We start from the raw sequence: 27,450 nt of genomic DNA, 5'->3' as shown, positions 1-27,450 counted from the left end.
AAGCCCTGATCGCAAAAATGGCGCTCGGGGCTTTTTTGCGGAAAAGTGCGTCTAGATTGGCCACAGACGCTTTTCCGCAAAAAGTGCTTTTGCGGAAATGCGTCCTGCCAATCTAGATGCTCTTTTCCGAAAATGCTTTTAACGGAAAACTTTTCCATTAAAAGCATTTCCGGAAAATCATGCCAGTGTAGACGTAGCCTACGAGCATGTGTACTTATCCAACTCTGATGGTGTGGTTGGGGAAAAAAGTGCCAGCATGCAACTTTTGGAAGAAGGTGGAAGATGTGAGTGTCATGCGCCTTACCTGACTATCCAGCACTGATGTTGGTGAAAGGCCCCTTGTGATCCATGAGGGCCTGCATCCCCATGGAGAATTGCCCCTTTCGGTTGATAAACTCTGAGGCCCGGTGGTCAGGGGCCAAGATGGGGATGTGCATGCCATCTACGCTCCCTCTACCCCACAGTTTGGAAAGCCCATGGTGGCAAAGCTGTTGACGATGGTGTCCACATTTCCCAGAGTGATGATCCTCCACAGCAGCATGTGGTTGATGGCTTTGGCTACCTGCAGGAGCATGGCCCTGACTGTGGATTTCCCCACACAGAACTGGTTCCCGATGGAGTTGTAGCTGTCCAGTATGGTGAGCTTCCACAGGGCAAAGGACATGCGCTTCTGCACAGGGATGGTGGGACTCATGCAGATGTCCTGTTGCCTGAGGGTAGGGGTGAGCCACTCGCAGAGCTCCAGAAAGGTGGCCTTCTACATGCAGAAGTTCTGCAGCCACTGCTGATGGTCCCATCCATGCAGGACCATACAGTTGCACCAGTCCGAGTTCATCTCCCTCCATCAAAAGCAGCATTCAACAGGGTCCAGGGGATTGAGGGGCATGTGCAGCAGCAGGAGCACCATGACCTGGGTGACCAAGGCCCACAGGCCATGCTGGGGTTTATTTTCCTTGACCACATCCTCGACATCGTCCTGCTGAAGCAACATGTGGGCATTTTGAAAATACCGCACCATGAGGCATAGCACAAGGCCTGTGAGCCTGGCGCTGTTTTGCAGTAGCTCTGGCACCATGGTGTCAGTGCTGTGGCATCTGCACGGGCAACCAGAGCACAAGATGGTGCATGCCCACTGTGTCCCTTTTTTGTCCCGTGATGGGGGATGCAGTGGAGGAGTGCCTTGTGAGACACAGCTGTATCGAAGAGCCCCTGCAAACACGTGTCGCAGCTTGCCTGATCTAGCAGCCACAGGAAGTATCTGCTCTCCTGGTGCCCTCTCCAGATTGCTTCCAGGGGCTCTAAGTCTGAGGTAGGCTCCATTCAGTGTGGATGTGCTATTTCAGATTAATTCAAACTAACTTCAGGGCTTCCCTGTTGTGAGGACACACTAGTTCAAATTTGTTAAATTGGGAGTTAAGTCAAATTTACTAATTTCAAAATAATTTCCTAGTGTAGACATGACTTTAATGTTTTAAACAAACTTTGCAATACTTGAAGCTCTCCTAGACTTAAGAGACTTCAGTTTTCTGTTTATAGCTCATTTACCAGGTGAATTAGTCCCTCTAGATGAACAATGAACTGAAAGTCAGAAGACCTGGGTTATATGCCCTTTTTATCATTGACGTGCTGTGTGACTTTGGACAAATAATGTCTTCTTTATGTGCCTCAGTTTCTATTCATGGTAAAGCAGAAATAATACAGCCTGTGAAAAGTGCTTTGATATACAGATGAAAAGTGCAATATGGGCCTGATCCAAAACCCACTGAAATCAATGGAAGTCTCCTTAATGATGGTGCAATCACAGGGAGCATTGCAGCTTGAGTATACATACACGTAGGCTACGTCTACATTGGCCCCTTTTCCGGAAGGGGCATGGTAATTTTTGAAATCGCAATAGGGAAATGCGCGGGGGATTTAAATATCCCCCGCGGCATTTAAATAAAAATGTCCGCCGCTTTTTTCCGGCTTTTAGAAAAGCCGGAAAAGAGCGTCTACACTGGCCCCGATCCTCCGGAAAAAAAGCCCTTTTCTGGAGGATCTTATTCCTACTTCAAAGTAGGAATAAGATCCTCCGGAAAAGGGTGCTTTTTCCGGAGGATCGGGGCCGGTGTAGACGCTCTTTTCCGGCTTTTCTAAAAGCCTGAAAAAAGCGGCGGACATTTTTATTTAAATGCCGCGGGGGATATTTAAATCCCCCGCGCATTTCCCTATTGCGATTTCAAAAATTACCATGCCCCTTCCGGAAAAGGGGCCAATGTAGACGTAGCCGTAGAGTTTTACTCTGACTTGTAGTATTCATTTCTGTGAGAGCTGTACAAGTCTGCTTGCCACCTCAGGTAGATACTCACAGGGCTTGTCAGTGTTGTAATGTGCAATGCCATAGCATCACTGCTCAAGTTCACAAGCTAGCTAAACTGAAGCTAGCTTAGGTATGTCTATGTCAAGTGTGAACTCAGCCCCTGATTGCTGTACAGATATACCCTGAGCCTAAGAACTAAGTTTGTGTCTAACATAATAGCCTACTTTCATTTCATTATATTATTGGTTTGTATTCACTAAATAGTGGAATCTATGTTCTCCAAATAAGTTTTTCACATATCCCACCATCTGCTTATCTTTTCATCTGTAGCTATTTATTAATATCATTTGTGTTTTGAGAAGAATGGAATGTAGGGAGCACTGTCACACATAGTTCACATGATGCACTGGAACCCACAGAGCAAGCATAAATGTTTTATTTTTTATTGCTAGAATCACAAAGATTTGTTTTAACTGATGATGGTAGCCTGGAGATTTATAACATTCATGGGAGTGACTCCGGAAGTTACATCTGCAATGTCATATATGTATATAACAATAAAGATGTGACAACAGAAATCCGTTTCATGGTCTATGGTAAGTAAAACCTTAGTTTTGTTTCTGAATTTTTATTCAAATGCTGTTTTTCCATAGCATTAATTTCATATTTGTTATTAAAATACATTAATATTATTTTATTTGTATTCAAATTTGCTTCACTGAAATATCTGAACTCATGATTAAACCATACTTAGAATACATCTACATTGCAACACTATTTTGAAATAACTTATCCTGTGTCTACACAGCAGACAGTTATTTCAAAATAGTGTCAAAATAGTGTCAAGCTGGAGAACTTCTTACTCCGACTCCTGTAACCTTCATTGTATGAGGAGTAAGGGAAGTCAGAGGAAAAGTGTTCTATTTCGAAATAGGTGCTATGTGGATGCTCCTTATTTTGAAATAAGCTATTTCGAAATAAACTACACAATTGACATAGCTCAACTTGAAATAAGCTATGCAAACTAAGCCCTCCAGTGTAGATACACACTTAGAAAAGTATTCAAAGGCTTTTAAACTGTAACAAGTGGACTAGATTTCTCCCTCCTTACAAGTGGTTTCTAGAATTGTTTAAGAGGATGTGGGTTTCTATTCCTCCTTTTTATCTTTTCGTAGCTATTGTTATAAGAAATGTTAGGCTAAAGAAGTGTGTGTGTGGAGGGGAAAGTGGGAGGTTGCTTTTTTTTGAAGGATAGGGAGGTCTGTGATCATTTCTCACTTCTTCTGGACGGATATTCCATAGTCTCAGATCAGCTTCTGTAAAATCTCAGGTTTTAGCCTTTCCCCTCCAAATGTGATCCTTTGTGTTGACTCTATTGTAACTACTATGGAACATTTCTGTCAAGACAGGGAATGAATTAATGGGTCTTCTAGTTTGAAATCTGAAAAGTTTCACATCCAGGATGACAAAACGGCAAGTGAGATATGTAATATGGATTGATATTTTGAGTAATATGCCAGCATATTAAATTCCTACATCTTAAATTATGCTGATAGTAGGTGTTTTCTGGTGTGCATCTGCAGAATGAAAAAAATGTAATATAAAATTTCTTTACTTCAAAATCCTAAGCAGCTCAAGTAATTACTATGCTGCATTGCCACCTGGTGGCCATATGAAGGGAACAGTACCATGCATATTATCTTGATCCATACCTCACTTGTACATTTGGATTCCATTTTTATTTCAGAATGATTTGATCACAAACTTACCAGACTGAACCTTTTTCCAAGCAGCCCCTGTATATGTTTGTATTTAATTTCAGGAAAACTTGCACTACCTTCAAACGCAAATTTAATATAACAGCTCTTGTGGAAAACAAGCATATGGTCTGAGCTGAACACCTTGTGTGAGGTGCTGAGTGTCTCAAGTCCCATTGCAGTCAGTGAGAGCTGAAGATTCTAAGCATCTTTTAAGACTCACTCAGTACTTCACAACAAGACAGTTAAAATACCTGGAATCAAGATAACTGTGGCATAGTAGCAGCAGTTTAGATCCTATAGAACTGTTTCTCTCAAACTTTTTGGCCTATGGCTCACTCAATGCAGATCTTCCATGGACCACAAATCAAGCACCCATGATGACAAAATGGATGCATGAGTGAGCTAGGGGTCAGGTGGTCTGGGTGGGAGGTAGGGTGGAGGACTGGTTGGAGAGGAAAGGTCTGGGAGTGAGGTAGGGTGCAGGGACAAGGTGGAGGGAAGGGAGGGTGCAGAAGTGGGGTAGGGGTCTTGGTGGGAGGGTGGAGCATGAAAGGATGTGGTGAGGCTTCTGGACAGGAGGGAGTTGGAGGATGTTTACCTAGCTCCATGCCTCCCACCAATCTCAGGCACTGCGTCTCTCTCCCATTGGATGTGATTCCAGCCAGTGGGAGCAGCAGGGAAAGCTACCAGGCAGTGCGTGAAGCTGCATCTGACTAGTGAGGTTCTTCCCCCACCCCCTCAGTGGATGCTCCAACCTCGGGAGGGGGGGAAGTTGGTCTGGAGTACCAGTGCAGGCTCCCCATTGCAGGGGGGCAGAGCCCTGAGCTCTCAACCTATCTGCAAAGACAGTCATAGATCACTACTAGTCTGGGGACCACATTTTGAGAACAATTGCTGTAGAAATTATTCAAAATATATTTGGATGGGGGGATATTAATATTCCTTGAGATTAGCATCATGATGTCACAAATAAGATCCAAGATTTTAAAAATGGATGCCAAAGTGAAGCTCCTAAATCCTAATTTAGGATTAGTTAGGGCACTGACATAAGAGTCAGCAGATCTGGATTGTGTTTTTGAGTCTTCCACTGAGCTGTTGTGTGATTTTGGGACAAGTGAGTTCATTTCTCCATGCTTCAATGCCTTCACCAGGAAAATGGGAATAACTTCCTTTTGTAAAATACTTTTAAGGTCTATGGATTAAAAGTGTTAGATTGTAGGTTATTATTGTTTATTAAGTGGTTTGATTTTCAGAAGTGCTGAGCACTTAGCAATTCTCATTCACGTTTACATAAAGTGCTTAACATTTTGCTAAAAGATAACAAAATAAGAATCTGATTCTATCAACTTTAAACCTTATTCCTGAAATAGCTTCAGTATTTTGCAATCTGTCAGTAAATTGAAAGCTGGAGCCTGCATGCAACTGTTGAACAGATACAGTATGCCCAAGTACAAAGTGAAAAAAATCCATTAATTAAAAATACATATGTTCTATGGGACCTTACAATGCATTTGTTGATCTGAGACATCAGAAATGCTTATACATAACAAACATGGACTACGAGAAGATCTTTTAGGTGAATAAGTTTACAGTATAGCAAATAAAAATATGAAAAGAATGAATGCTTTATAGTATGGATATCAGGTCTTGTTTAATTTATTACTAGCAAAATAAAGGTGGAGATAAGTATCTAGAGTAATGACTAAGTATTGTCTTTGGAGAAACTAGGATAACACTCCTCCCCTCCCCTCAAAAAAAAAAGTCAAAGAAAAAAATACTAATATAACTATTTGGGTATGTCTAGACTACATGGCTCCGTTGACGGAGCCATGTAGATGAGTTTACTAGACATAGGAAAATGAAGCGGCAATTTAAATAATCGCCGATTCATTTACATCAAAATGGCCACAGTGCTGTGCCGTTCAGCTGTTTGGCGGCACAGTGGGGCAGTTTGGATACGCTGCGGTCAACAAGGGAAGCCTTTATCAACCGCTCCGTTATGCCTCGTGAAATGAGGTTCTGATTTAGACTGATTCACTGTTCATACATTACATTTTAACTACAAGTTGAATTTCTCTAGTCTGGCACTCTCTGGTCTGGCAACATCCGTGGTCTGGGATGATTTTAGTTAGCTAGATGTTCAGTTTTCGTGGGTGTGACCAAGTTTTCCACAGTCCCATAAAGTTTGTACTCAGTACTGATTCTCAGTGTTCTGAGCTATTGTTTAGCTTTAATTTACCCCAAATGTCTTCGAAGAGCCCAGTAAGCAGTGGAAGTGTTGGTAATGCTGCTAGACAATATTGACCTCCCGTGGTTCAGCAAATTCTCTGGTTTGGCATCAGTCAGGTCCCAAGAGTGCTGGACTAGAGAGATTCAATTTGCACTTCATAAAATTAAACAATAGAATATCTTAAATACCCAGTTACTGCCTACATGCTGTTGTTACCTTGCTCCATCTCATCTGGGAGAGTGTATGTCTGCAGACAGCAATATTATAGGAAGTTAACCAAGCCATTTGCTTACCAGTTGGAGTGAACACTGAGCATTAATGCTGTCAGAGTAAGTACTCAAAAATTAGGACATTTCAAAAGTTAGGGTTGCTCAGGCAATGTTAATACAGTTATGTTACTCAAATGTTTATTTTCTTTTCTAGTTTCACTTTCTGAATGTAAAACTTCAATGTATTACTTTCTTCTTCTTAGACCATAACATAGATACAGTGTGATTGTACTTACATTAGCCAATCAACCTTAGTCTCTAAGATTTCCTGATTTTTTTTAGTATTTGTTTTTTGCAGCAGTAACACTTTATTGCATTCATTTCAGAGTGTTCCCCCCCCCCCACTCCATTTACTACTTTTTGAGGATAAAATAAATTATTAGGAATTATACATAACAAGAGAATATATATCAAAGTTTAGCTACTATGATGGCAATAAAGCACTATATATATTACTAGTAACTGAAAGCCCATGTTGTTACATGGGTGTGGCATTTGAGCCAAGCAATTCACCATCTCTGCAGTCTCTTTCATACAACAATGGAAATTGTTGCATCTACATTAGTTGTAGAGAAAGATGGTGATTTTTTTTAGTTATCTATGATATCACAATGATCTAGGACAGGGGTTCCCAAATATTTGACACGGGGACCAGTAAATCCATTCACGAACTTTTGGAGGACCGATAACATTCATTTGCATATTTGCATATTCATTAATCAAATGATGAATATTCACATAAGTTGTTTCTGGTCCTCCCAAAGCCCCCAGTGCCAGCTTTAGCAAAGCTTTTGATAAGGTCACCCACAATATTCTTGCCAGCAAATTAAAGAATATGGATTGGATAAATGGAATGTAAGACAGACAGAAAGCTGGTTAGACCAGGGTTTCCCAAACTTTTTACTTTAGTTGGAACCCTTGTTTTTCAGTATAGTTTTTTGCAGCCCAAAAATATAAACACATACAAAACAAACTGAGAAAATACCAGACATATAACATGTCTGGTATTTTCTCATTAGGTAAGTTGTATTATTACTAGATGTATCAGTTTGTAGTTTCGAAGTGCCTGGCTGGTAAATGTACTCAGGCTGCATGAGTGTGTCTACCAGACAGACAGTTCGCAACAACTCGAGGGACAGGGGGGGGGGGGGGGGGGCAATAGAATCACCAGGCCGGACTCGTGCTTTGCGGGGGAGGGGGAGGGGAAATCTCCCTTGGCCTGCCCTGCTGCCCGCTTCCAGCACTGCTTCCAGCAGCTGCTTCTCCCCGCCCCCCCCATCTTCCCCAGCCAGCTCCCTGCCCCCGATCTCACGCCCCCCGGCAGCCCTGCTTCCACTGGCCCCCAATCTCTTCTGGCCAGCCCAGATGCCCCAGGCAAGCCCTGCTTCTGGCAGCTGCTTCTCCCCTACTCCTCCTCCCGATCTCCCCTCGCCAGGCCCCTCCCCCCCAGCCAGCTCTGCTTCTGCTGCCTGCCTCCCCCCCAATCTCCCCAGCCCGCCCCGATTCCTCTGTCCAGTGCTGCTTCCGGTGGCTGGCTCTCCCCTCCTACTCTTCCCTTCCCCCCCCCGATCTCTCCTAGCTACGCCTTTGCCGGGAGCCGGAACATCCGGCTGCAGACTTCGCCCACACAGAGCTTGGGGGACCCAGCACCACACAGGCACTCCAGGAGCCCGGAACACCCCAGCAACACGCTGAGGTCCGGTATTTTTTTCCTGCGGCCCGGTACTGGGCCATGGTCCATAGTTTGGGAAACGCTGATCTAGGACTTTTGTCAAGGCAGAGATACCTGCTTTGCTGTCACAGGGATATATTTCATAAAGTCAGTATGGCTGAGAATTTAACAGTTGGGTAGTAACAGAGCACAAATCCTCAAATAATTGAACCTTGTGATATTTTGAATAAAAAGAGCTCTCACTCATATTTGTAGCTGTTTCTGTCATTTGACAGTGACAACAGATATTCTGGGCTTCAGAGTGGTACACAGAGGGTACGTCTACACAGTATCTCATATCTCAAAGTAAGCTACGCAATTTGAGCTACGCAAATTGAGTAGCTTATTTCAAAATAGCTTATTCTGAAATTTGGTGCTGTCTACACAGAACTAATTTTGAAATAAATCGCTATTCCAGTGTCTTTCTTAATCCTTGTGCAACAAGGTTTATAGAAAGTTGGAATAAGAACCCCATTATTTCAAATATACTTTGAAATAATAGGTGTGCTCTTGAGACATGTAGAACCCTATTTGAGGATAATTAATGTTATCCCGAAATAGTGCCCCTGTGTAGACGTACCTAGAATGACAATACTGGAATCTTAATGCATGGGTACAAGTTAATTAGATGGAGAAATATAGATCAGATAAAACAGGAAGTGTATATACTTGAGAGATCATTTTAATTTTTATTTTCATTTTTGTAGTCTATCATAAGCCAGGGAAAAGTATACATCTGTCATCTGAATTCAAAACAGAAACCTGTGAAACCAATGCAGTTGCTTCATTTGAAAAACAACTATTAGAAAATATGGAGAACTTAATCCGTGATCTTCAGTGTGAGATCCGGCAGTGGAATACACAATGCCATGCAGCTACAGATACAATGGCGATGCTAACACACAAACTTACATTTCAGTTTGTGGGTAAGGTATATATTTTTCTAACAACTAAATATTCTGTTACTTTCAAATGACATGAGAATATGTTGCATGGTTTATATGTAGCCAAGAAAATGAACAATATAATTATATTTGTAATAAAATTAGCTTTTGTAGCTGTGGGCATTTCTACACTTGCACCCTCTTTTGAGAGAGGAATGGAAATGAAGACATTCGAAATTGCAGATAAAGCCAGGATTTAAATATCCTGTGCTTCATTTGCATATTCGCATTATGGCGCTATTTCGAAATAACAGACGCTGTTAAGACACGGTTATTTTGAGAGAAAACCCTTCTCTCAAAATAACCTTTATTCCTCATACAATGAGGTTTACCAGTTATTTCAAGAGAAGGGTTTTCTCTCAAAATAACCGTGTCTTAACAGCGTCATTTATTTCAAAATAGCGCCATAATGCGAATATGCAAATGAAGCACGGGATATTTAAATCCCGGCTTCATTTGCAATTTCGAATGTCTTCATTTGTATCCCTATCTCAAAAGAGGGTGCAAGTGTAGACATACTCTGTGTTCCCAAGTCAAAACTATAGACCATATTCTGTGAGAAGTATCTTGTTTGCCTTGGTTTTAAACATTTTCACAACTTAACTGCTAGTTCTTTTTATTCTGATTCTGCTCCCATTGAAACGAATGGCAAGATTCTTCTGTGATTTCAGAAAACACTAATATTAAAAGGCCATAAATATTTTTAACTTCAGTCTCTGTCTAGAGACTAGTTTGAGTTTTAGCTGAATGCAATGGCAATAGGTTCTCCAGAAATATCTGAGATTAATTTTAGGTTTAGACAATTAATTCCAGTTTATAAGGATCAAGCTTTTACACCCGTGAACTAAGATCATAGGACAGTGTTTCTTAAACTTTTTAAGACAGAGGAACACCAATCAATAATTTTTTTTATGAGTAACACGAAGGATTTTTTTGTTGAGAGGTGGGGAAAAAAAGAAGCCAGGGGAAAGTTATTGAGCCAAAAAAAAAAAAAAAAAAAAAAGATCACCTGCTCCTTTAAGGGTGGCCATTTTGAACTCTGTTTTTCTCTGTGGCACACCTCCAACTGCCTCGTGGCATACCGGTGTGTCATGGAACAGTTTAAGAAACAATGTCATAGAAGCTTAATGTTCAGTAATTTTGTGTACAAAAAATATAAAAAATGTTAAGCATAAAAAGAAGTCACCCAAACTCACAGATGCTGGATATCCAAAATAAGTTGGATCCAGAAAACTCTTTAATATTGAATTAATATTAATTCCAGGGAAATATATATCAACATTTAAAAACCTCTACTTGAATTACTCACCTACAATAATTGTATTTATTTTATAATGGAGTAAAAAAACAGAAGACCTCTGTTTTCCCTTTCCCCTATAATCTCAAGCATCAACATCAGAGACAAATAAGTTCATTTTCGTTTCTGGGCTGCAACCAATCAATCAACATATGGATGGTTCATTTTTAAAAATGTGTTCATTTTGTGTGTATGTGAGATTGTTCGTGAATATTCAAATACCAGTTTCAAATGAAATAGAGATTTTGAGTGATTCTTTGTTAAATACAGGTTGGACCTCCCTGGTCTGGTACCCTCAGGACCTGACTGGTCCCGGATGAGGGATTTTTCTGAACCAAGGGAGATCATTTCAGGCCCCCTGCTCTCACCCCTCGGCCTGCTGCTCCCGCCATTGGGTTTCTTGTCCTCCCTCCCCACAGTCCAGCTGAGCCATACACTGGCTCCCTAACCCTCCCCTCTCCATGCAGCCCAGACGAGCAGTGCTCCAGCTCCCTGTCCAACCTCACAGTCCAACTGGACTGCGTGCCAGGACACAGTGATCCTGGAACATTTGTGGTCAGGCCGAATCACAGGCATTGCTGGACCAGAGAATCCCAGATTTTAGATGTGCAACTTGAGGGGTTAAAGCGCTTGAGAAGATTTATTAATGGACAAATCCAAAAAGCCCATATCTGCAATTTCAAATAGATTATATGATTGTCTATGTACACCTAGGTGCTCTACAGTTGTGATGGCAGTAGAGATAAGGAATTCAGATTTGCTGTCACTTTCTTTGCTTTCCGTAAGTTAAGTGAGGGATTCTAAAATGATAGGTTTAAATTGCTTCAAGAATTTCCATACCTGGCAGTCTGGTATCCTGCATTGGGGAATAATAGTGCAAAAAAAAAGTGAAAACATTTTTGCTTGCAGTTATTTATGCAAAGCTTCATCATGCAGGTAGGGGGGAGATGGGAAGGAGGAATTCTTTCTTCAGGCCTGCAGTCAGTTAATTTTAGATCAAAATCATAACAGTTTCCCTGGCAAACTATTTTTTTTCATCCTAAATCATTTTAAAACACAAACTACCATCTCAGAATAACTGCCTATGTTAACTTCTGTACAGAGAGTCTCCCTAGACCACATCTCCACTTGCCAGAGGATCAGTGCTCTGGTGATCAATCTTCTGGGGTTCGATTTAGCAGAAAGATCTGCTAAATCAAATGCTAAGGGTGCCCCCCTTGGTTCTGGTACTCCTCAGTGTTGCAAGGAGTAAGGAAAGCTGATTAAAGCATTTCTCCTGTCGACCTCCATCTGCGGGGCCACTGCAGAATATTGATTCAAGGTACGTTGACTCCAGCCATGCAATTCATGAAGCTGGAGTTGTGTATTTTGCATCAATTTTCTCCACCAGTATAGACCTGGCCTGATTGCTTTATGTGTTAAAACTAATCATGGCATCTGTTCTTGGATTCCAAACTTGCTGACCATTATCAAGCAACTAGAGGGAGGGTAAAAATGACAAAACACAGTTTTTTTTTAAATTACACCTCTCTCCACTCCCACTTTCTACCAACCCTATAATCTTTCAGAATTTGCAAAGAGACCAAACTTTTTAGACCCCCCATATTGACATAAAACATTCAAATTAAAATATTAAATAGCACTATTTCTCTGTTAATTTGCAGTTTTCCCTTTTGCACTGGCATTTGCAGAGCCCTGTAAAAGCTCAGAATGTGAAAACTCCACCAGTTACATCAAAAAGGTATAAGCATTTTATTAAGAAAGTAATGAAAATACAATATTTTGAAGCCTTGATCACATTTTTCTCATGCTGTAGCTATATTAAATGTCATGATAGTGAGAAAAGAACTGTTACTGCATTACAGGTGCATTTAATAAGGAATCTGGGGTATTTCCATGAGAGTTTGAAACAATGGCATTGTATAGTTTAGTGTTCTTTTATACACGGACTCATTCTAAGGTTATATCCAACCATCCCCCCCACCAAATAAAAAACACTTTGCTAGGTGTTGCATTTTTTGAGAAATACAAAGCCCATATGCAGGGAAATCAGTCTCACTCTTTTGTTGGCAAACCAAAATAATAGGTGGCAGCCATAATCACAATTGGCATTAATTGGCACTCCTGTTGTTTAAACCACCAGGAAAACCAAGAATCAGCTGGACATAGAGATGAAACTACCGTCTCATCCTAGAACTGGCTCCTCAGAAACAAGCTTGAAGCTTTGCTGGTGCCCATTTTTTGGATAACCAGAGGCCTTTTCTAGGGCTGTCATTTTGGCACCTTTCCCAAGTATTACATTATTTTTTTAAAAAAATATACCTTTACAATATAAACTGATTCACTACTGCTTTACCTGAATAACTGTGTTTTGCCATCTCTTGCCTCTACATATCTCTGAGTGTTATAATTTGTTTTTCTCTGGAGCTTTGGAATCACCACTATATTTTTCACATTTACTTGCATGTAGAACATTCTCATGTTCCTACATGCAAGTAAATGTGAAACCAAGTCACCCATTATTAATTTCTTGTATTTAATGGCCATGCTCACTTCTCTCCTGGGCAAGAAAATAGACACACTATTTTTGAAATAAAACTCCAAAAACTGGCCCACTGAATATATGACAGGGGCTGGGTGATATTCATATACATCTGTGTGTTGAATTCTTGAAATAGTGAATTTCTGTTAAAACCAGTGCACAGCTATGTCAAGAATGCAAGAATGCTGACTAATCAAAGTTAGCATCAGTCTGATCTGGTTCACTGTAATCAACATTATGTGTGTACCTCTTAATATTTTTCTTCTAGAAACTGGCATACAATTACATTCATGAAGTGTGTACTCAGAGTATATGATCAAACATTCATCTTTTTTCTCTCTCAGCTAATTGGAAAAGATTTTCAAAACTGTATGTGTGGTATGATGTGTTGTGCAGTCTGCTGCTGCTACTAATAATGATCCCTCTGCCCTCCCAGTTTCCCCTTAAGCTGATTCAGTGGGTGCTTACACAGAGTCAGGAGTCTGACAGCAGGTCCACATAACTGTTGGAGTTAATGTATGCACAACTAATAGGAATATTAGAGAATAAATGCCAGGAAAATGGTCTGGAAAGAATGGAATCAATGCCTTGCATCAAAGACAGAACATACCCCAAGAAACTTTTTTTTTATTCATTCCAAAAGTCTTTTTTTTTGGAGGGCGGTATAGCGGTGCCAGTAAGACACTCCCATACTTTTTAAAAGATCCTACAAACCTTTATGTTTGTGCCATGTGATAATGTTGGGCTCAGTTATGGCTTTGCTGTGAGCCCAGAATAAGAGATAATGTGTTGTTGTGCTGATCCGAAGTAGCTTCCCTCCTTGTTCCTTTTCTGCTCCAAGGCAGGATAAAAATTTTCCATGTTATAAAACTGTTCCAGTCCTGCCATGAGGGCAGGGGACTGGACTCTATGACCTCTCGAGGTCCCTTCCAGTCCTAGTATTCTATGCTTTATTCTTGGTACAGCATATGTTCCCTATTGAGCAGCTGGAGATATGTTGGAGAGTGTATTGTGGGTGGAGGTCGAGCCATGGTGCTACCCAATCCCTGTGCCATTCTGCTCCCTCCAATCCATCTATGCAAAGAGGGAAGGACTGAGAAGTTCTGCAGAGTCTGCTTCTCCTCCCACTCCATTATTCATGATGCTGGTATCTAATGTAGGTGTAAGAAGCATTTTGCTCTCTTTTTTTGTTCCTGTGTTGCCATGCTAGATGTCTCAATTTGAATCTGAATAAACTTTTTTTTTTAAACTTCTAGGCATACACAAAGATTAAACAATTCTTTGAAGTCCAAAATACTGACTCAGATAACATTCACCAGATACATTATATTTCTGGATCCCTTACTGGTATGAAGGTAGATCACTGCAAACCGGGATTTGGTAAAAATATAAATAACAGTACGATGTGTCCAGGATGTTGTGGTGAGTCTCCAAGGCTTGTTTGGGAAAAAAAATCTAATTATTTGCCCCAAGAAAATGATGGTAGTGCTGTTCCCATCTTGCAAATGGAAGACATTCTAATAATTATCAGTATGTTTACATGTACCAGGATTCAAGGCTGTAGTATGAACAGTGATTGTCAGTCTCTGGGCTTTGTCCACCCTAGGATACACACTATTTTTGCAGCTGCATTAACTATCATATTTTAACATGCTTTAAGAACCTAGACTGGGAAAATTAGTTGAGCTCTCTAGTGACCTCTGTAAAATGCCTAGGCTTACAACAGAATCAGCGAACATGTTAAAACACAGATTGCTGGCTCTAGTGTAATGTGTTTTTAAAATTACACTTTTTATCCTCATGTGGACAAGCCCTGGTACTTTGATGGTGCACCAAACTCACTTAAAAAAGAGAGAGAGGATTTGAGTTTGATTCTGAAGCAGGCTGTCTTCATATGCCCAAAACCAGAAATAAACCTGTAATGGGGCATACACTGAAGAAACTTTAAGGGTATGTCTTCACTTCTGAGTTAATTCAGGCTATGTCTACACTACAGCTGGATGATTGCTGTGGTGGGCGATGCACTGGGGATCAATTTAGTAGGTTTAGTGAAGACCCACCAAATTGACTGCAGATTGCTTGCCAGTTGATTCCGGGATTCCAGAGATGACTAAGGTAAGTCAACAGGAGAATGTAATTCATTGACCCAGTTCAGTGTAGACACTGCAATAAAAGCTACATTATTCACATAGTTGGAGTTGTACAACTTAGGTTGACTTACTGTGGTAGTCTAGACATAGCCTCAGTGACTGGCACCCACACATGACCTCCTGTGTTCTTCTAGTTTGGGTGTGGGGTAGGGATGTCAACATGTAGTTGACTATACAATTAAGCGATAAGCCTAGGCTTATCAGTTAATCTTGTCAACTATATGCACTTCCTTTATATCAGAGGCAGCAAGGGGTGGGAGCAGGAGCTGGTATTGGTGAGAACAGTTTTAAAAGCTGGTTCCCCACATGACCGGTTCTGTGGTGCCACCTGCCTTCCCACTGCACTGCTGCCTCTTATCAGAAGCAGCAGCGGGGGAGGAGAGAGGAGGAGGAGGATGACATGAGAGGCTGCCATGAAGCAGCCTCTCTCTGCGGCGGACTCAGGCACCCCCGTGGACAGAGGCTGCTCCACAGGATGCAGAACAGCTTCTGTCCACAGCAAACCTGGGCCCACTGCGGGCAGAGGCTGCTTCGCAGCACCAACCTGTCTGCAGGGGGTCCAAGCTGTCAGCAGACAGAGGCTGCTCTGCATCCAGTGGGGCAGCCTCCGTCCGTGTGGAGCTCAGAGACAGAGGCTGCTGCCACCCTGCTGCCACCTTGTATCAGAGGCAGTAGCGCAGTGCGTCAGGCAGCTGGTCTGTGTTGGAAGCTGTTTTTGAACTGGCTCCCCCTGCCACCCCGCGCTGCTGCTTCCAACACAGAGGCTGCAATGCGGAGTGGCAGGGGGCTCCCTGGAAGTGGGGCCAGGAGTGCACTGGCTGCCGACCCTGCTCCTGGGGATACTGAAAAATTGTGTAACCGGTAAAATTTCATGTGGTTACATGACTATTCAGTTACCTGATATCTAACATCCCTAGTATGGGGTGGCCATGCTGCAAAGTCATACTTAAGAGCAGCCATTACTGGTGCTGTGCTCATATTTTGAAGTGCTAAGATTTCTGGAAGCATATTCCATGGTTCTTAGCATTGCAGTAAGCTGGGTCACTCTGATTCTTCCCCAGCAAATTGTGGGAGAACGTGTCTGTCCTTCTGGGCACCCAGGGAATTGTGCAAAGTCACTGAAAGACTGTAAGCACTCAAGTGTTTATTTTGGATCCACACTGCAAAGTGATCAGGTACCAGCTCATAAGTAAGCAGCACTCGGTCTAGGCCAGCTTGCTCAGATGTAAGGTGAGTGAGGGTTTTTCTGTGTGAATAGGAACCAGATAAGGGGCAACGCCCCAGTTAAAAGACCAAGTTAACACTGGAAAGAAGACAAGCCCTAATTGGTCTTGAGACAGAAAGGAGGAGACTGCATAAAGTGGAACACAATTTCTCCATTTTGGGGAGCAGAGAATGCTAACAAGATATTAATATGGACTTCAGTATGCAGTGTTAACAACTGCACCTGCACAGGAAAACTACAGAACCTTCTGTGGTTGAAAGATGCATATGTAGATAGTACAACATCTTCTTTGAGTGCATGCTCATGTCCATTCCATGGTAAGTGTATGTGCTGAAACCTTTCCTTGCTTCTGCAAGTGTTCTCTATTCAGTGTTTTCCCCTATTTCCCATCATGTAAATTGTTTTTAGATAAGTAGTTCTTATTGTTATCTTAATAGTTAGCTTAATAGTACTGTAGTTACATCTGATAATCCCCTAAGGGACTTAGTTGAGAGATGGGGCATGCCCCAGTCCCTGGGCTTCAAGCATTGCGATCACTGCAAAAAGCCTGTGCTGGTCAGTGATCCACATTAGAGCTGTTTAAAATGTTTGGGGGAGACCCACGTTAGCAACTAGTATTGCATCTACACAAGCTTCAAGTCCAAAATTAAAAAGGAGCAGCCCTTTCACCAACCTCCGAGATGCTAAGATCTGATTTTTCACCCAACCACCACAGCATCAATGCCTAAGAAGCAGAAGAAGCACATTGGAAGAGGGTGCTCCCAACACCCCTTATGACAAGGGGCAATCTGGAGAGGAGCATAGGCCCATCCAGGGCAGCACATCTCCAGAGCTGTATGATTGATTAGGCTATCCAGCCTTCCCTAAGGCCCCACCAGCTGCCCTGTATAGTAGTAGGGAAGCCCAGCACCTGGAGATTCCATCTACACTGGAGGCCTTCTAGGCTGCTAAAGACATTATGTGTTACCAGTTCCACTGATGTCCTGTCAAGATATCATTGTCTCCAAAGGGAAGCCAGCACTGGGGCCCATGCAACGATCCCCATCTGTGTGGCATTGCTCCTCAGCACCATGGAGGTTGGCATCTAAGCAGTGATCCCTGGGGATGCACTTCTGACTAGTCTATACTGACTATTGGATCTCATTGCCCAACTTACCAGGCACCTAATCAACATGCCTCAGGCTGCTGGGACATATGGCAGCATACACTTCCATAGTTCAACATATACAACTATTTCACAGACCCCACTGGATGTGGCTGATGTTGGTTTCCACCCCAGCCAGGCACCACCCGGACAAGGCTTTCACATTTCTTCCATAAGTAGTCACCACTCTCGAATGGCGGTTTAGCCTGGTAACTATGTTCAAAGGAATACCCTTTGCAATGCCCAAACCTAAAATAATGGTACTTGGAGGCATCATATCTGCGCTGGGGAGCCCACCTTGGGCACGCAAGGCCAGGGGTTGTAGACCCAGGAAGAAAGCGAAGTTACTCACCTTGGTGTAGTAACTGTCGTTCTTCAAGATGGTCCCTGTGGGTGTGCCACTGTAGGTGCTGGGCTTGCCCCGGCGCCGCAGAACGGAGACTTCTGAGTAGCAGTACTCGGCCAGACTGCGTCCTGCGGCATTTCCACTCTTTTCTGTGCTCGCACAGTCTGGCCCCCTCCAGTTCCTCGAAACCACCTCGGAATCTGTGAACAGGTGAAAAAGAAGGAGACAGACTCCAAAGCGGGGAGGAGGGCGGGTAGTGGAGCACCTACGGGGACCATCTCAAAGAATTTCAGTTACTGCACCAAGGTGAGTAACTTCGCTTTCTTCTTCGAGTGGAGTCCCCATGGGTGCTCCACTGTAGATGACTGAGCAGCAGTACCCTAATGAGCTGGAAGGTGGGATACGGAATCCCTGTTCGTCTGCTGATGAGAGCACCGCTGATGCCACCGCAGCATCTGAGCGCCACTTTTGTCAGACAGCGTAGTGTTTAAAAAAGGTGACATGAGACGACCACGTGGCTGCTCTGCAAATGTCTTTCAGAGAAATGCCTTTGAGAAAGGCTGTTGACGCTGCCATTGCTCTTGTGGAATGTGCTTTGGGTTGTGTTGGGAGTGGTAACCCCTTAGAGGTGCAAGACTGTGTTATACACGTGGTTATAAGTTTAGAAATATGCTGGGATGATAACAGTTGTCCCTTAGTTTTGTCGGCTAGAGAAACTATTAGTCAGTCAGTTTTCCTAAAACATCTTGTGCAATCTGTATAAAAGGCGAGGGTTCTATGAATGTCCAGTGTATGGAGAGACATTTCACGTGGTGAGGAATGAGGCTTAGGGTAAAAAGATGGCAGGACAATAGGTTCATTGATATGGAAGGTCAAATAAACTTTTGGTATAAATGCTGGATGAGGCCTTAAGACTACCCCATCTTTGTTAAAGATAGTGTAGGGTGGTGATGCCATTAGTGCTGATAGCTCACTGACTCTGCGTGCTGATGTAATTGTGAAGAGGAAAGCTAGTTCCACGGTTAAGGTGTGCAAAGGTATGGTAGCTAATAGTTCAAATGGCGATATGGTTAGGGCACTGAAAACAATGTCCAAGTTCCATACTGGGGGAACAGGTTAATGAGGAGGACTTATATTCGATAGACATTTCACGAATCTTTTGGTAGTTGGGTGGACGAAAAGGGAGGTTTCCTCGATAGACTGTCTAAAGGCCAAGATCGCCGCCAGATGAACTCTGAGAGAAGCTAATGCTAGGCCTGTGGTTTTTTAGATGTAGCAAGTAATCGAGGACACGATGAAGTGGAGTGGAATACAGGAGCAGTTGATGCAAGGTACACCAGAAAGTGAATCAGCGCCATTTTGAGAGGTAAGTATTTCTCGTTGTCAGGGGTGGCACTGTGGCTATTGGCAGACTTGGCCGCAGTCTAGGGTGCCGCCACCTGGGGTGCCCGATGGTGACATCACGGGGCTGTCTGGGGAGCCCACCGATGATGTCAGTCCATTGACGGCCCTGCAGGCAGGGGCGCCGATCGCGTGTTCCACCTAGGGCACCAGCTGCCGCAGCCGGCCTCAGGCTACTCCTGCTCATTGTGTGCTGTCTACTGTGAATGAATATGTTTTGAACCGGAGTAGAGCAGAGGGATTTGGCAGGATTCAACCAACTAGGAGCCATGCCGTAAGTCGTAAGGTATGTCTTTGTGGATGTCGTAGCGTCCCTTGATTCTGAGTGAGAAGGTTCGGCAACTGGTATGGTCTGCATGGTGACATGCATCGAAGAAATGGGAACCAGTGCTGACGAGCCCATGCTGGTGCTATTAATATGACTGTGGTGCCATCTGTTCTTATCTTCTGCTGAACTTTGGGGATGAGAACTGTAAGTGGGACTGCATAGAGGAGGGGTCCGCTCCAGTTGAGGAGAAATGTGTCTTTGAGAGAGCCTGGACCGAGTCCGGCCCTGGAACAGTACTTCTGACACTTAGTATTTTGGCACGTGGCCAAAAAGTCTACTAGGGGAGTGCCCCACCATTGGAAGAGAATATGGAGCACTCTGTCGTGCAGTTCCCACTCGTGCTCTGGTGCAAAATGTCTGCTGAGGAAGTCTGTCCTAATGTTCGTGACGCCAGGTAAGTAAGAGGCTACTGGTGTTATGCTGTTGCGAATGCACCAGTTCCAAAAGCGGATCGCTTCCGTGCAGAGGGAGCGGGAGCAAGCTCCACCTTGGCGGTTCACATAATTCAAAGTGACATTGTCCCTGAGGATCCTCACTGTGGTATAGCGGATATGACTGAGGAAAGCTCTGCAAGCATTGAAGATTGCCCGAAGCTCCAGGAGATTTATATGGAGTTGTGTCTCGGAACGTGACCAGTGACCTTGTATTGGAATGTCCATTTGTGCTCCCCAGCCTAGAAGGGAGGCATCCATGGTTACGTGACCAGATAGTTTTTGTGCATGAAAAAGCATGCCTGCCAGGAGATTCGTGTGGTTCGTCCACCACTGGAGCAATTGGGTAACAGATGGTGGAGTGGTAACTGACCTGTGGAGGTCATGTTTCATGTGGTTGCATACGGTTGCTAACCAATACTGAAGGCTGCAAAGATGAAGTCCGGAGTAACGGATGACATAAGTTGTAGCTGCCATGTGGCCCATGAGCTTTAGACAGGTAAGTATCTGGACGGATGGACTGACTCGAACAACTGCTATGAGGTTTTGGATAGTCTGGAATCTCTGAACTGGTAAGTTTATTCTTGCTATGATCACGTCTATACGGGCACCAAAGAATTCCAACTCCTGAGTTGGTTGAAAAATGGACTTTTGGTTGTTTATGAGTAGCCCAAGGGCATGGAAAGTTCTCATGGTGGTCTTGAGCATACCGAGAACATTGGTGCGAGAGTGGCCTTTCAGTAGGCAATCGTCCAAATAAGGGAATATGATAACTTCTTCTCGACGGAGGTGTGCTGCTACTACCTCCAGGATTTTTGAGACTACCCTGGGGGCAGTGGAAAGGCCAAAGGGGAGGGCCCTGTATTAGAAATGACTTGTTCCGACTATGAATCGTAAGAATTGTCTGTGCACCGGGTGGATTGTGACGTGAAAATATGCGTCATGAAGGTCGAGGCTCAAACCAGTCGTGTTGATCTAACACAGGTATTATCGAAGCGAGGGTCACCGTTTTGAAACGTTGTTTCCATAAGAACTTGTTCAAGTTCTGAAGATCTAATATTGGTCACCATCCGCCCTATTTCTTCTGGGTGAGGAACTAATAGGAATAGAATCCCCTGCCTCTGAATTGTGCTGGAACTGGTTCTACTGCACCAATGTAGAGAAGATGGTCGACTTCGGTGCATAGCAGGGATTCGTGAGATGGGTCCCTGAAGAGGGACAGGGTGGGGGGGGGGGAAGTGGAGAGAATGGTGATGAAGGGTATGGAGTATCCTGATTGGATTATCTCTAACACCCATCTGTCTGTGGTAATTGAGGCCTATTGATGGTAGAAGGGCCTCAGGCAGCGACAGTATTGGTGACCTTGGTGACTTTTGCTGGTATTTGCGTTTGTCTGCGTACCCTCGACCGAGGTGTCAAACCTACTGGTTGGTGTTCATTGGCGTCTGGGTGCGATGCATCTGTGGTCTTTGTCTGTTCCGTTGGTGATCAATGGCCCTCTGCTGGTTCTGCCATTGTTGTCGGACGTAAGGGTAGTCATAGCATTTATGATATGGGGGATAACATCGACACCAATACAGAAGGGTGTACATGCCCAGCGTCCGCAGTGTTGTTCAAGAGTCCTTGGAGGAGTGTAGCACACTGTCGGTTTTCTCAGAAAATAGTTTGTCCCTGTCGAAGGGCAAATCCTCGACTTTAGTCTGGAGGTCTTTGGGGACTGCGGCCAATTGAAGGTAAGATGCTCGTTGCATCATTACCGCTGTGGCGGTGGATCTTGCTGCTGTGTCTGCTATATCCATGGCTATTTGTAGGGCAGTTCTGGCTGATGTGTAGCCCTCCTGGACCACCGATTTGAGTATGGGCCGCTTTGCTTCCGGCAGATGATCTAGCAGGGGTGTGAGTTTCATGAAATTGTCAAATATGTGGTTAGAAAGGTGTGCTGTGTAGTCCGCTATCCGGAGCATGAGTGTCACGGATATGTACACCTTCCTACCAAGTAAGTCCAATCACTTTACATCCTTGTTGGAGGTATTTCTGTATTGAGGGGCTTTCGATCTTTGCTATGCTGCATCCACCACTAAAGAGTTCGGTTGGGGATGGGTAAAAAAGAACTCCATTCCCTTATTCCCTTACTTTGATGACTGCCTAATCAAAGGCAGGTCTTCTACCGAGACATCTACAATGGTCACTGTGGTCAGACACACCTTCTGCGAATTGGGTTTCTTATCAACGACCAAAAGTCCACTTTTCTTCTGACCCAGGACTTAGAATTCATCGGTACCTGTCTCGACGCCACCTCAGCGAGGGCTTATCTACCCTTTCAAAGGTTCGATGCTGTTCAGGAGCTCATAGGAATTGTCCAACACAGTCTTACCGTCCAGATTATCACATGCCTCCACCTCATGGGTCATATTGCTGAGACCACTTACGTGGTACGTCACGCCAGGCTCCACTTTTGCAGCCTTCAACACTGGCTTGCCCAAGTGTACAATCATACCAAGCACGAATTACACAGAACAGTGATTCCTCCACAATCTCTTCTCACGTTGCTCGCTTGGTGGACCAATGCCAGAAACCTCCTCACTGGCGTACCTTTTCAACAACAGCAACCGACGTACCACATAACTACGGACGCTTCTCTTATAGGATGGGGTGCACACATGGGCACAATGTCAGTACAAGCTCAATGGTCACTTTCAGAGGCACATCTCCATATAAATCTCCTCAAGTTGCGAGCAATATACAATGCCTCCAAATACTTGCAACCTCAGATCTGCGGATCCACGGTGAGGATTCTCACAGACAACGTAGCCGCTATGTAATATGTGAACCGTCGGGGGTGTGTGTGTCTCGATCCCATTCCCTATGTAGGGAGGCAGTCCAGTTCTGGAACTGGTGCATTCACCATGCAATAACACCTGTGGCATCTTACTTACCTGGCGCTACAAACGTGACAGCAGATTTCCTCAGCAGGCACTTAGCCCAGGGACATGAGTGGGAACTGCACAATGGAGTTCTCAGCCTTCTCTTTCACCGCTGGGGTACTCCCATAATAGATTTGTTCGCAACTCACCTCAACAAGAAATGCAGAAAGTATTGTTCCAGAGCGGGCATAGGTCCGGCCTCCCTCGGCGATGTCTTCTTGATCAGCTAGACCAGCCCTCTCCTGTATGAATTTCCACCAACCCCTCTGATTCCCAGAGTCATCCGGAAGGTGAAATCGGACAAGGCCCAAATCATCTTCAGAGCTCCAGCGTGGGCGCACCAACATTGGTTCCCCTTTCTTCGACACGTCGCCTCTGCCACCTTTTCCGCTCCCAGCCTCCCCAAACCTTCTCCATACACTGAACCTGACCGCACAGCTCCTCGCTAGCTAAACCCCATGGAAGACCTCTGCTCCTCACAAGTTAAAGATATCCTCATCCACAGTAGACAACAGACGACTAGAAACACTTACCTGTCAAAATGGCATCGTTTCGTGTCGTGGTGCACAGCTCACAATGAATGTCCGGAATCGACCCCACTTTCTGTCACTCTCAACTACTTACTTCTCCTAAAGCAAATAAGATTGGCTCTATCATCACTTAAGTTCCACCCAGCAGCCATTTCAGCCTTCAGGCAACCTTTTGGGGACACCTCTCTGTTTGCGCACCCAATTATGAAAAGATTTTTCAAGAGCCTGATCAACCTACGGGCCCTTGAAGGGCCTCCTCAGGAGCCCACTCTCCCCCCAGAACTTGGATGTTGTGCTCGAAGCACTGACCAATCCGTCATTTAAACCACTGGCTATGGTGCCTCTCTGCTTATTAACCATGAAAGTACTTTTTCTCCTTGCGATTACTTTGGCACATAGAGTGAGCAAATTATCGGCTCTCATGGCGATCCTGCCATATACGATATTTAGTGAGGACAGCGAAATACTGCGTCTCCATCCTAAGTTCATACCCAAAGTGTCATCGAGTTTCCACATAAACGAACCGATCGTCCTCCCTTCCTTCTACTAGAAACCACGTACTTCTCCAAGGGAGGCAGCCCTCCATACTCTCGATGTTAGGAGAGCCCTAGCGTTCTACATAGACCGTACCAAGGACTTTAGGAGGACAGACAATTAGATAGTTTCCCTGGCTCATAAATCAAAAGGGCAACAATTATCCTCCCAGCGTATCTCCAAGCTCATTATCAGTTGCATCACCGAGGCATATGCCTTGAGACATATTCCTCTCCTGATACAGCCCCGGGCCCATTCTACAATGGTGATGGCAGCCTCTATGGCATTCCTCAAGGGTGTCTCTTTTAAGGACATATGTAGAGCAGTGACTTGGTCCTCCCATGTCACTTTCGTTAAACATTATGCCATACATCAAGGCAGGCTCTCAGCGGCCATGGTGGCATCAGCGGTGCTCTCTTCAGCAGATAAATAGGACTCCGATAAGAATTTTTCCTTCCTTCCTGCTGTTGGGGCACTGCTGCACAGTCACCTTTGGTGGAGCACCCACGGGACTCCTCGAAGAAGAAAGCGAAGTTACTCACCTCCGGTGCAATAACTGTTGTTCTTCGAGATGGTCCCCATGGGTGCTCCACTACCCGCCCTCCTCCCCACTTCGGAGTCCGTTCTTGTTTATTATATCTTCTAGATTCTGAGGTGGACTCGAGGAACTGGTGGGAGCCAGACTGCGCGCGCGCTCAGAGTGGCGCGAATGCTGCGAGATGCCACTGCGCATGCGCAGTCCGGTGGGGTACTGCTACACTAAAAGATCTCTGTTTCTGTGGTGCCGGGGCAAGCCCAGCACCTTCGGTGGAGCACCCACGGGGACCATCTCAACAAACGACAGTTACTGCACCGGAGGTGAGTAACTTCGCTTTCCAAACAATTTAATGTAATCACAAAATAGCTTTTGTATTTTGCTTAAGTAAGTCTCAGGTGCATGTCTGAAATATGTTTTCCATTAACTCTTGTACAAATAGAACTTCGCTCATGAAAATCAGAAAGGAATGGATATGAACATGACAAAAAGAAATGTGGCTTAATGTTTGCAGATATTTCCCTCAGCCTTTACCCAGCACATTCTCCAAGCGTTTTGTATCTTTCTCACTAATTTCTTCTTCACTTGAGGGATCTGAAAGGATTTTGTCATTTGGACTTGTCAATGGGTTTCAGTAGTTTTGAGGATGACATTGACAAGTACTTTAGGTTAAGATTGTCAAAACATATATTTGGGAATGCTCATCCTTGAAAGGTGACATGAAAAGGTGTGTGTGTGCATGTGCACATGTGTGGGGGGTATGTTTGTGAGGTTTTGCTACTTTATATTGTATACAGAAGTCTAGAAGTGAGTTTTGTCTTTTTTTTTTAAAAAGAGGAAATAGTCTTGCCTTCCATTTTCTCAAGAGCATGCTATTAATAACCAGTGATCTAGTATTATGATGACATTGTAATCTAACTGGGAGGGGAATGGATTTATATTCAGATCATTTAAAAATCAGTGGGTTTGTTTTTTGAAAATCCTATTAAACTTAACTCAAATAACTAAAAAAGTTTAAAGAAAAAGTGTTAACGATTTCACAGTCCTATGTCTTCAATTAAAGACAGAGTCATGTCCAATCTTCTCTCTTTCCCTCCTCACTCTCCCAGTTATTAAAAAAGAAAAATCCCTTTAAGTCTTGTTTCTACATCAAACTATGTGAAAAATTACCCTCTGAAGCTTTCAAACATGTTTTGTTTTGTTTGTTTGCTTTTACCTCTTTGGAAGTCTCCTTTAAGGTGAAAACCTTCCACGTCTGGCTTCAATCTGAGTAATTTCTTTCATCCTTCTAATTAAGTTAAATTTGAGCTTTAGGTGACTTATTTTACAGTTGCTGAAAATAAGCTTTAAATTTGCTTTAAAACCCCATGTCCACCAGGCCACTAGTCAGCAAAAGACAAAGTTTTTGTCTCCTTATGCAAGCCAAGACTTAAAATTCTTCAAATAAAACAATTGAATGTACGTTTATTAAAATCAATTTTTACTCCATTGTATTTTTTTAAATAGTAACATGCCCACCTGGTAGATTCAGTGCAAGATATGATACCACATGTATTCTCTGTGCATCTGGGTCCTATAATAAAAAGTATGGGCAGACTGCCTGCAAAAACTGTCCAAAAGAACAAACTACTGAGAGAAGAGGAGCCACAACTGAAAGAGAGTGTCATGGTAAGTCATTTTCTGTAAAACACACTGGATTGACAATGATAAATGTGGCATCTAATTGCTAGTTCTTCAAGTGATTGTTCATATTCGTTCCATGTAGGTGTGTGTGTGCTGCATGCACGCATCATCAGAAATGTTTCCCTTACCACCATTGGGTCAGTAGGGGAACCTCCAGGAGTGGCATTTCTATATCTGCAAATATATACCCTTGCTGGCCCTCCACCCCCTCGTTCCTTCTTACTGCTCCTGGGGGTTGTTGGAAGGTAATCTACTCTTGCTTTGCAAGCACCTCTTAGCACTTCTCACCTGTTGTTCTGCAGTTTAGTTAGTGTTTTTCTGGTTAATTGTTCTTTTCTTCCGTAAATAGTTTGCTAAGTGTTAGTACAGGTTGCATCTCTCTAAACCCGGATTCTTTCATCCTGATGTTGCTGAACAAGAGAGCCTCAGGGGAGGAGAGCCAGCTGCTGAGAGCCCCACACACAGCAAGACTGGTGATAGTGGGACTAGGGCCTCAGCAGCCCAGCAGTGGTAGCGGAGCTGTGGTAGTGGGACAGAGGCATCCCAGCAACCTGGCCTATGCATACCGGTCCAGCCATAGGACTGTGTTGTGGTAGCCTGAGAGGGGCTCTGTGCTGGACCAGCAGTGGGGACAGAGCCCAGCAGCCTCACTGGCTACAAGGCTAGGCAGAAGCATCCCAGCAGGGGAAGCCTGTCTGCTGCCTCGGCAGTGGAGCCAGGGCCATGGCAACTCAGCTAGGGCCTCAGCAGGTTGGCAGCCTGATTGGGGCTGTGCGCCAGCCAGCGGCAGGGCCAGGGCTGCATGCTGCCATGCTGGCAGTGGGGTTGGAGTAGCAGCTGTGGCAGTGGGGTCAAGGCAGCTGTGTTGCCCGGCTGGCAGCGGGACCTAGGGAGCCAGCAGAGGGGAGGAGTGGCAGGTGCTAGACGAGTGAAGTTCAACATGTAAACTGATTTTGGCGCAGGGGCTCCCTTTGCATCCCCAGCATGTGCGGCGGGGCATGGCAGGGCCCCAGGGCTTCAAACGCTGTGTGAAGTGCCAAAAGCCCATGAAGCTTGTCTCAAGTGCCTCAGGGAAACCCATCAGTCCAAGTACTGCAAGATCTGCAGGTCTTTTCAAAACATGTACTAAGTGGGAAAGGAAGTTCTGGCTTGAAGATCCTCCTATTG

General features: G+C 44.1%; 1 protein-coding gene across 2 annotated transcripts in view; it reads left to right on the top strand.

Moving 5' to 3' along the window:
• LOC102462555 (zona pellucida-binding protein 1-like) overlaps positions 1-27,450 on the top strand; it is a 56,501-nt gene that overhangs the window by 21,290 nt on the left and 7,761 nt on the right. For both annotated transcript variants that reach the window (XM_075921585.2, XM_089776471.1), the window contains 5 exons: positions 2,752-2,895; positions 8,977-9,195; positions 12,175-12,251; positions 14,309-14,474; positions 26,107-26,268. In XM_075921585.2, coding sequence (XP_075777700.2) covers positions 2,752-2,895; positions 8,977-9,195; positions 12,175-12,251; positions 14,309-14,474; positions 26,107-26,268 — 768 coding nt within the window. The remainder of the gene's footprint in view (positions 1-2,751; positions 2,896-8,976; positions 9,196-12,174; positions 12,252-14,308; positions 14,475-26,106; positions 26,269-27,450) is intronic.

This window comes from Pelodiscus sinensis, chromosome 2, assembly GCF_052426305.1.
Source record: "Pelodiscus sinensis isolate ZL-2025 chromosome 2, ASM5242630v1, whole genome shotgun sequence".
Taxonomy (NCBI): Eukaryota; Metazoa; Chordata; order Testudines; family Trionychidae; genus Pelodiscus; species Pelodiscus sinensis.
This window is presented reverse-complemented; position numbering and strand designations above follow the sequence as displayed.